The sequence below is a fragment of the Symphalangus syndactylus genome, chromosome 1 (genome assembly GCF_028878055.3).
Source record: "Symphalangus syndactylus isolate Jambi chromosome 1, NHGRI_mSymSyn1-v2.1_pri, whole genome shotgun sequence".
Classification (NCBI taxonomy): domain Eukaryota; kingdom Metazoa; phylum Chordata; class Mammalia; order Primates; family Hylobatidae; genus Symphalangus; species Symphalangus syndactylus.
In genome coordinates this window covers 7992476-8002500 of record NC_072423.2, presented here as the reverse complement: position 1 = coordinate 8002500, position 10025 = coordinate 7992476, and the positions used below count along the sequence as shown (strand labels likewise).

Here is a 10025-nt window from a genome sequence, read left to right as displayed (position 1 = left end):
TCCTCGCAGCCGCAGAGCGCGTCCACGCCGCCTGCCCTGGCCCCGGGGTCCCTGCTGGGCGCGGCGCCGGGCCTGCCAAGCCCGCTTCTACCTCAGACCTCCGCCAGCGGCGTCATCTTCCCCAACCCGCTGGTCAGCATCGCGGCCACGGCCAACGCCCTGGACCCGCTGTCCGCGCTCATGAAGCACCGCAAGGGCAAGCCGCCCAATGTGTCGGTGTTCGAGCCCAAGGCCAGCGCCGAGGACCCCTTCTTCAAGCACAAATGCCGCTTCTGCGCCAAGGTCTTCGGCAGCGACAGCGCGCTCCAGATCCACCTGCGCTCTCACACAGGCGAGCGGCCCTTCAAGTGCAACATCTGCGGGAACCGCTTCTCCACCAAAGGCAACCTGAAGGTGCACTTCCAGAGGCACAAGGAGAAGTACCCGCACATCCAGATGAACCCTTACCCGGTCCCCGAGTACCTGGACAACGTGCCCACTTGCTCGGGCATCCCCTACGGCATGTCGCTGCCCCCCGAGAAGCCCGTGACCACCTGGCTGGACAGCAAGCCCGTGCTGCCCACCGTGCCCACGTCCGTGGGGCTGCAACTGCCGCCCACTGTCCCTGGCGCGCACGGCTACGCCGACTCCCCCAGCGCCACCCCCGCCAGCCGCTCCCCACAGAGGCCATCGCCCGCCTCCAGCGAGTGCGCTTCCTTGTCCCCAGGCCTCAACCACCCGGAGTCCGGCGTGTCTGCCACCGCCGAGTCCCCACAGCCACTTCTCGGCGGGCCGTCCCTGACTAAAGTCGAGCCCGTCAGCCTGCCTTGCACCAACGCCAGGGCCGGGGACGCTCCCGTGGGTGCTCAGGCCAGCGCTGCGCCCACATCGGTGGACGGCGCACCCACGAGCCTTGGCAGCCCCGGGTTGCCCGCCGTCTCCGAGCAGTTCAAGGCCCAGTTTCCGTTCGGGGGGCTGCTAGACTCGATGCAAACGTCGGAAACCTCGAAGCTGCAGCAGCTGGTGGAGAATATCGACAAGAAGATGACGGACCCGAACCAGTGCGTCATCTGCCACCGGGTGCTGAGCTGCCAGAGCGCGCTGAAGATGCACTACCGGACGCACACGGGGGAGCGGCCGTTCAAGTGCAAGATCTGCGGCCGCGCCTTCACCACCAAGGGCAACCTCAAGACGCACTTCGGCGTGCACCGTGCAAAGCCGCCCCTGCGCGTGCAGCACTCCTGCCCCATTTGCCAGAAGAAGTTCACCAACGCCGTAGTCCTGCAGCAGCACATACGCATGCACATGGGCGGCCAGATCCCCAACACGCCGCTGCCCGAGGGCTTCCAGGATGCCATGGACTCCGAGCTGGCCTACGACGACAAGAACGCGGAGACCCTGAGCAGCTACGACGACGACATGGACGAGAACTCCATGGAGGACGACGCCGAGCTGAAGGACGCGGCCGGCGACCCAGCCAAGCCGCTCCTGTCCTACACGGGGTCCTGCCCGCCCTCCCCGCCCTCGGTCATCTCCAGCATTGCCGCCCTGGAGAACCAGATGAAGATGATCGACTCCGTCATGAGCTGCCAGCAGCTGACCGGCCTCAAGTCCGTGGAGAACGGGTCCGGAGAGAGCGACCGCATGAGCAACGACTCCTCGTCGGCCGTGGGCGACCTGGAGAGCCGCAGCGCGGGCAGCCCCGCCCTGTCCGAGTCCTCGTCCTCGCAGGCCCTGTCGCCGGCCCCCAGCAATGGCGAGAGCTTCCGCTCCAAGTCCCCGGGCCTGGGCGCCCCGGAGGAGCCCCAGGAAATCCCGCTCAAGACCGAGAGGCCCGACAGCCCGGCCCCCGCCCCGGGCAGCGGAGGCGCCCCTGGCTGCGCGGGCATCAAGGAGGAGGCGCCCTTCAGCCTGCTGTTCCTGAACAGGGAGCGGGGTAAGTGTCCCAGCACTGTGTGTGGTGTCTGTGGCAAGCCTTTTGCTTGCAAGAGCGCGTTGGAAATCCACTACCGCAGCCATACTAAGGAGCGGCCGTTCGTCTGCGCGCTCTGCAGGCGAGGGTGCTCCACTATGGGTAATTTAAAACAGCACTTACTGACACACAGATTGAAAGAGCTGCCTTCTCAGTTATTTGACCCCAACTTTGCTCTAGGTCCCAGCCAAAGCACTCCTAGCCTGGTCTCCAGCGCCGCACCCACCATGATCAAAATGGAAGTGAACGGTCACGGCAAGGCCATGGCGCTGGGCGAGGGTCCCCCGCTGCCCGCGGGCGTCCAGGTCCCCACCGGGCCTCTGACAGTGATGGGCCCGGGCCTGGCGCCCATGCTGGCCCCCCCGCCGCGCCGGACGCCCAAGCAGCACAACTGCCAGTCATGCGGGAAGACCTTCTCCTCGGCCAGCGCCCTGCAGATCCATGAGCGCACGCACACCGGCGAGAAGCCGTTCGGCTGCACCATCTGTGGCCGGGCCTTCACCACTAAGGGCAACCTCAAGGTAAGAGCATAGCAGGCTCCAGCCCCGGCTGCGGTGCGGCCGAGCCACGGTGGCTTTCTCCATCACCTGCCGCAGACACAGCGGCCGAGGTCCTGCTCCTAGCCTGGCCAGGGAGATGAGATGCCACGCATGTGGGTGTGTGTGCGTGCGTGTGCATGGTGTGTGTGTGTTGTAGGGTGTGATGTGTGTGTCGGGTGTGCGTGTGGGTGAGTAGCATGTACCTATGTGTGTGTGTGGGTCGTGTGTGAGTGTGGATGTGTGGGTGTATGTAATGTATCCATACATGTATAACGTGCATGTGCAAATGTGCATGTCATGTGTGTGGTGTCTGGCATGCGTGTGTGTCCCTGTACACACATACTTAGATTACATCCTGTTAATCGGCTGTGGGAGGAACAGGAGCCTGGGCCTCTCCCGGGGAACACGTGCAGCTGGACCTCTGATGGCTTCAGCCAGGTTAGGCATTCGTTAGGGGTGAGAACGCTCACTTTGCAACTTGGTCCAGGGCCTGAAGCCCTCTTGAATCTGATAGAAAATAAGCTTGGTTTTAAACCTCACATGTAATACAAGCAGTACCAAGGTGAGGCCACTCAACAGGCCCTGTCGTTCTGTCCATGTGGCTGCCAAGAGGGCCCACGGGAGGGGCGCTGGGTGAGAAGCTCCTGGCGTGGGGGCAGAGGAGCCAGCGCTGTGCTATGTTCTTGTATGAGATCGCAGCAGCAGCGGTAGAGAGGGTGTGTGGCGACTACTGGGTGGCTGAGGCCTGTGCCTTGTACTGTGTTGACTAATGGCTGCTTTCTGTCGTCTGTGAAGTGCACGTTTGCAAAGCCAGCCTGTCTGGGTTCCAGCAGCCTCTTCAGACAGCCCAAAGATCAATGCCTGTGGTTTCTACCCGGCGTGCGTGGGCTGGATAAGAACTGCCCCCCGGGCCTGCTGGCCGCAGGTGACCCTGGGATGTTCTAGAATTAATGTTTCCTTGTTTGAGAGAAAGCAAGAGGAGAGGGGCACAGTCAGAGAGTCCCAGCAGCAGAAGATGCAAAGTGGAGGACAGTAGAGGTCAGAGGGGAACCAGGGCTTGGGCAAGTGAAAGAGCAAGACCCAGACCCTTTGAGTTCCAGAACATTCTCTGGGTGGCCATGTGGATTTTACACCTTAGGGGAAAATTACTCTAAAGTTTGTCAACTGAAAGACTGCATTCATTAATTTATATTTGTTGGTTTTGCTTATTGTATTCAATAAAACAAGATGTTTGCATGTAGAAATATAAAGTGCCCAGAAAAGTCCACCTGTGTTTTGTTGTCCCTAAGTTGCGCTTGGGAGCGGGGTGGGCCTCTGTCTGCTGCAGTGGAAGCAGAGCAGCTGTGCCTCCGTGTCTGGGCGCTTACTCGTGGGCTGTCTCCGTGTCTCGCGCAGGTGCACATGGGGACACACATGTGGAATAACGCCCCCGCGAGACGCGGCCGCCGCCTGTCTGTGGAGAACCCCATGGCTCTCCTAGGGGGTGATGCCCTGAAGTTCTCTGAAATGTTCCAGAAGGACCTGGCAGCTCGGGCAATGAACGTCGACCCCAGTTTTTGGAACCAGTATGCTGCAGCCATCACTAACGGGCTCGCCATGAAGAACAACGAGATCTCTGTCATCCAGAACGGAGGCATCCCCCAGCTCCCCGTGAGTCTCGGGGGCAGCGCCCTCCCCCCTCTGGGCACCATGGCCAGTGGGATGGACAAAGCGCGCACTGGCAGTAGCCCACCCATCGTCAGCTTGGACAAAGCAAGCTCAGAAACAGCAGCCAGCCGCCCATTCACGCGGTTTATCGAGGATAACAAGGAGATTGGTATCAACTAGCCAGTGACTCACTCATCTGCCCTGCCCAGGCCCACGTTTTGAAGTTGGAGCATCAGGCCTCTGACCTTTCTTGCCTCAGTTCTCATTACACTTTCACCCATAGCAGAAAACACTTTTGCGGCTGCTGAGAGGTGGTCTTGTAAGCGCTGCATGGCGCTCCCTTCAACAGCAAGCCTGACTGTTCTTGAGAACTCTGCAACCTTTTAAATAAGTTTCCTTCAAAAAAAAAGTGCTTGGAAAACCGCCTTAGGAACAGAAAGAGCTCAGACCATGTCCACTTCCTTGCTCCTGAAACCTAATAATCTCCACGAGGGAGAAAGGGGTCCTCTGCGGTATTCCAGTGAAACTCATGTGATGGTTTCGTTTGAATTAGTTAGACACTTGAACGATGTTTTTTAGAACGCTTCATGTTAAAGACGTGGTTTAGTACTCCCAATGCTGTGTATCATGACACTATCTTCGTCTGTAGTATTTATAATGTTAAGATTATGCGGGTAACAGACAATATAATAGCCCCAACCTTAAACGAAGGTTTTGTACTGCAGAATACATCTGGCTGTGTGATTTTTTTTTTTAAGCAAGATTTGTTTTACTATAAATAAGTGGATTATTTCAATGCAGGCAGAATTGTGAAGTTCTGTTGGGAAAGATAGCATGCTTTTCGTGTGCAAGTACCTGTCAGTAATAACCCTTTTTTTTTTTTTTTTTTAATTTAAATGTTTGTAGCTGCTATGTGGACAGTTGTTTTCTAGTGTGGTCTGTAGCCCAATGACTGGGGAACGAGTTACAGACAAACATCACCATAAATGACTCACAACATTATAAACAGTTGTGAGAAAATATTTCACATTATCAAAGCTGTACAATAAAAAGGTAATGTTTGTATAATGTGGTTGCAAACTCTTAATTTATACTATTGCACTTTTAGTATTTTGTATTAGGGAGGTTTGTCTATAATTTGAAAATTTAAAAAGATGTAAAGTATTTTATAAATAGAACTTCAGTTTAAGGAAAATGGGAAAACTGTTACAGTTCCTTGTTTTGTCTTATGGTCAAACAATATTAGAAATCTATGCCACTTAAAAAGAAAAGCCACCAAGACTTGTCAGCTCCTCAGTAAAACAGGGCCTGCTGTTTCTTAAATTAAAATGATTTATTTAACTTTTCTACAAAGCCCACTTAAAAACTGTGACCACCCCCTAACGAAACCTTGGTGAATTCATCCTAGGACTATGACGTCAGTACAAGCCAGGAAGGAACTAGGAGAACCTTCTGCAGGTCTGATTTTCATGTAAGCGGGTCTGTCTCTCTCTGTCTCACCCACAGACAAGATTGTGGCTGCCTGGTGGCACTGGTCACATGGACAGTAAACCCAAGAGAAATGGCAAGTATCAGGCAGTACAATCAGTCATGACTTTGAAATTTTCCGAGTTCCTGATTTATTTATTATCTTCTCAGATGAAAGCAAAGCACAGTGTCCTCTGATTTTTCAGAACACAGCCTGGCGCTGATGGCTGAGCTGCATGCAGCCGGGAGGGCCCCGGAGGCTGGGGCGGCCAAGGCAGCGCAAACACAGCGCCGTGTGAACTACCTCATTTTCGTGCATTGCACGTGTGCTGGCGTCTGACACTATGAACTTCCAACAACAAAATTGTTCAAGAGATGCTCTGGTAGTCGGATAACTGCAAGGAGTTGCATGCCCCTGAAGAAAGAATCAGACAGTGAAGTCTTCTCGGTCGAGACAGAAAAAATAGAACAATCTTCTCCTAACAACCACAGCAGCAAAACAATCATTGTAAGAGGATGGGCTGTTTGTGCCAGCGTGTCACTAAACAAAAAGAGTATCAAAGACTCATTAGCTGTTTATTTCTATTGGAAATGAACACTGAACTCTACAGCTCTATTTTCCACGGTGATGAGATGTAACTTCGCCCCACCGTGCCACCTCTTCTCACGGGATGAGGGCTTGGGGTGTCTCAAGCGTTAGGCAGAGAAAACTGAGGTGGCTTAAGGTTGCTGTGTTTCAGCAGTTGAATGTTTTCATTATTTATCTGTGTCCTTTTTGGTGTGTGTGTGGTTTTTTTTGTTTGTTTGTTTTTTGGTTAGTATTTGGTACCACATAGTGTTCTCTCTTCTCCCAAAAGGATGTGTATATAACTAAAGAGAAATGTAAAGTGTTGTAAATAAGATGGCTCATGAAGGTACAGTGAGACGGACCCTCCTGTGTGCAGGGCTAGGCCATCCCTCTGCATGGTGAAGAGAGACACTATTTTTATACTGTAATGCCATGCGGGGCTGGGACCTCTCTGAGCAGCTGGGGATTGTTACCTAGACCCAATATTTTTTATTATTAAATCTTGTGGCTTGACACATCGACTGATTGAAATGGATGTCTTAGTCTAGGTTACTATTTTTGTCATATGGAATTGAATAAAATGCAGGATGTAATGTTATTTCTGAGTTGCGTTCCTTGATTTTTCTAATGGAGAAAGTGGAATTTGAGGAGGTCATTTGTGGTGGGTGTGTATCCGTGGTGTTTCCACCGGGAACGCCAACACAGGTTGGCAGCTTAGATTTAAGCAGCGTCTCAGTGCATCTTGATTGGTCTTGAAATTTTTATTTCTTGCTTTTTTCCAAAATAAAAATTCAGCCTCCTAGTTGTGGATTCTTTTTACATCTATGATGGAAGAAGATGTGGTAGAAAATTCCTACATATCAGAGACTCCGCAGTGCCCAAAAATGACCACTCCCGTCGTCAGCATGAAGTGAGAATACTGGCTTTTCAGGTCGCTTGAACAAATAGATGTGCATCAAATCACATGACAGGACAGGAGTGGGTGGGACGGTGCTCACAGTGTGGCAGCAGCAGCAGCTTTGTGAGTTCACGGATGGCAGCTCCACACAGCTTAATTCCAGATGGAGAATGTCCTTAATTTAAAATAAGCTTTACCTCACTGATAACATTTGATAAGAATGATTTTATAGCTCCTGGATTTCAAGATATGTAATCAATTTCTTCTTTTTCTTTTTTTTTTAATTTTTAAAATGAATAACTACTGACAACCTAGAAGCTACAGTAATTTTTACCTGGGACGTGCCAGGTGGATTTTAAGGAATGATAAAGGTACTAACCACTAAACTAACCAATCCAGGCCAACCTCCCAGCAGATATCGTAAGCTTTAGAAATCAAACCATGTAGATTTCAATGCTAGAATAGAAATTATAAAATGTAAACTGACTAAATGAGATAGTAAATTCAATTTTTTTGAAGTAAGGAATTAGCAAAAAAATGTACAGCCATCTAAAGTGATTAATATAAACTAAAATGCAGGAGAAAAGGGATTTACTTCTTGTATTTAAAAAATACTTCCAGAGGTAAGATCAGAGGTGTTTGGCTTGGCAAGCCTGGGTGTTTGCTGCTTTCTGATGCCAACTGTGGTGATGTAGACTGTGTATCAAAGAATCATAAATGCCAACAATCCCTAAAAATTATTTAAATACGTTTCTAAGTTCATTACAGGAAACATTAACATTTAAGCTAATTAATAAGTACTGCTAAAGGGCTAAAAAGCAATTGTCTTCCAGCTCTCGCTGTTTAATTTTGGCCCCATGGAAGCTTGGAGGCATGGGAGCCCCTACCTGATTTTCTTCTGTGTTTGGCAGGCATTGCCCGGTCCCCATCTTGTGTTTTACGAAGCCACGGTGAACATCAGGGCCATTTCTTTATTACTAGGCTGCATGTATGTTTCCAGCCCAACCAGCTTCAAATCACTGTATTCACTGTGGCTGTTTGTCTAATGCCGCAGACGTCCCAATCTCTCGTCTCTCTTCTGGTGCACGCGTGAAGCTGGAGACCGTGCTGCACATGTGTCATTCTCGCCCAGCCTGTCACCCGCCAGCTCACCGCCAACCTGAGGGCCCTGTGTTCAGGCCTTTGTGTTAGAACCTTGTGCTCATTTGCTAATTACTGAGACAGGGAGCCAGTACTTGTTTATTCCTTTGAAAAGTTTCTTACGACACAGTGCTTCATTGAAAAAAAGAGGGCATGAAACGTTTATACCGGCAGACCTGTTTGCTGCTTTTTAGCTGTGTTAAAACTTGATCTACAAAATATTCTATATAACATGAGGAAGGAGATGACATTCCCCTTTTTCATTTAAGAAGGAAATATTGGGCATTAATTCTCAGTATTCTTTATGAAGTGAAAACTTTAAAATGAAATCACAATAGAGGCTTTTTTTTTTTTTTTCTTTCTCCTTTCAGCATTTCTGTACCAAGCGAGGCTTGGGGCATGACCTTGTCCTCCCTGCATCGTCCTGGCTGGTACAATCCATGCTGAGACCCGGGGAGAGGGCCCAGCGTGGAGAGGGTTCTCACTCCTCCTGTGCCATGTAAAAGCTGCTTTCCTATCTGTAGGAAGAGGGTGGAATTTGATGATACTCAAATCCTTTTCAGTTCTAAAATTCTATGTTTTTTTTTTAAAGAACTACCACTAATGTACATCTTTCTCTTTACCCAAAAATAATCATGAAAAAAATTGATCATATTTATATATAGAGAGAAAATATGAGTTATTACCCAAAAATATTCTCCCATGGATATGAAAAATCAATTACAAATAAATTTGCTAAAGAAACTACGTGGAATCATTTTTGGATCATGAAAAATGTGTTTGTATCTTTTTTTAAAAGAAAAAGCCATTGAACTTATTGATGTTAAAAATGCAACTATACTTGGTGAAATAAAATCAAGCTGTGAACTGATGCTTACTGCAAATTCTGTTAAATAAGAGACGTTAGAAACATATTTGATTTTTCCATGAGTCCTGCACACAAGTACACACACAGCCCCTTATTACAGCACTATATATTCAAGAGTATGCAATTGAAAACAATGTGGTTTTTTTTCTTGTTGTTCCTTAGTAGAATATCAGAAAGCCTAAACTATGAACATTGGTGTCACTGTCCTGATTTCTGCCATGGTCTGCATCTTTGGCCTGTTTTCATTGGAGGTATCATAGATTGTCATTTGGACAGACCATTCCTAGCAAATACTGGCCTTTCGCGGAGCTTGGATAACCCTGTGGGAAAATCAGAAAGCTGGCAAGACAAGAGGAAGAAGAGATGTCACGGTGTCAGATTATGTTTGTATTCTGTTCTGTCCAAAGTTCTTTACATCAGTAAATGAAAAACAAATGATGCATAGGCCACGCCCTGCAGTGAAAGATGCAAGAACTTGTTCATGTTGGTATGAATCGTTCACTGTATATGATTCAAACGTGGAAATAAATGTTTGATTACAGTCATTCCAAATGTGATTATTTGTGAACATGGGAAATGGGTAACCCTTCCCCCATACTTTCTAAGTTGGTATGATGCACATATTTTAAATTACAGAATGATCTATAAACTAGAATTTTTACAGAAAAGTGTAAATTATTTCCTTCATTCCTCATGGTTATTTTAGGTTGACTAATTCCATTTCGTTCTTCCTAGCTTAATTAAAGAACATCTGAATTTTAATACCAATACCTTTTTATAAATAGGGATAAAATATCTAAACGACAAAATCATTTTTATAACTGACAAGATCTTTTAATTATGTGTATAATACTAAATGTTTCTGTTATTTGATTTTTTTTTTCTCTTTGCCGTATCAAGGACAGTTTAAGAACAGCTCCCGTTGTGACCTTAATTTACCCAGAAGA

The 10025-nt window shown here is 48.7% G+C and overlaps 1 protein-coding gene across 3 annotated transcripts in view; it reads left to right on the top strand.

Annotated features, from left to right (window-relative positions):
- The window catches only part of SALL3 (spalt like transcription factor 3), a 22662-nt gene extending 13016 nt beyond the window's left edge, over positions 1-9646 (top strand). Inside the window, exons 2-4 of one of the 3 annotated variants that reach the window (XM_063612037.1) lie at positions 1-1915; positions 2132-2472; positions 3886-9646. The exon at positions 1-1915 is cut by the window's left edge and continues 911 nt beyond it. In XM_063612037.1, the coding sequence (XP_063468107.1) occupies positions 1-1915; positions 2132-2472; positions 3886-4317 (2688 nt within the window). In that variant the 3' untranslated portion in view covers positions 4318-9646. The other 2 variants (XM_055296007.2, XM_063612446.1) reach the window with 2 other exon arrangements.
- Positions 9647-10025: the final 379 nt, after the last annotated feature.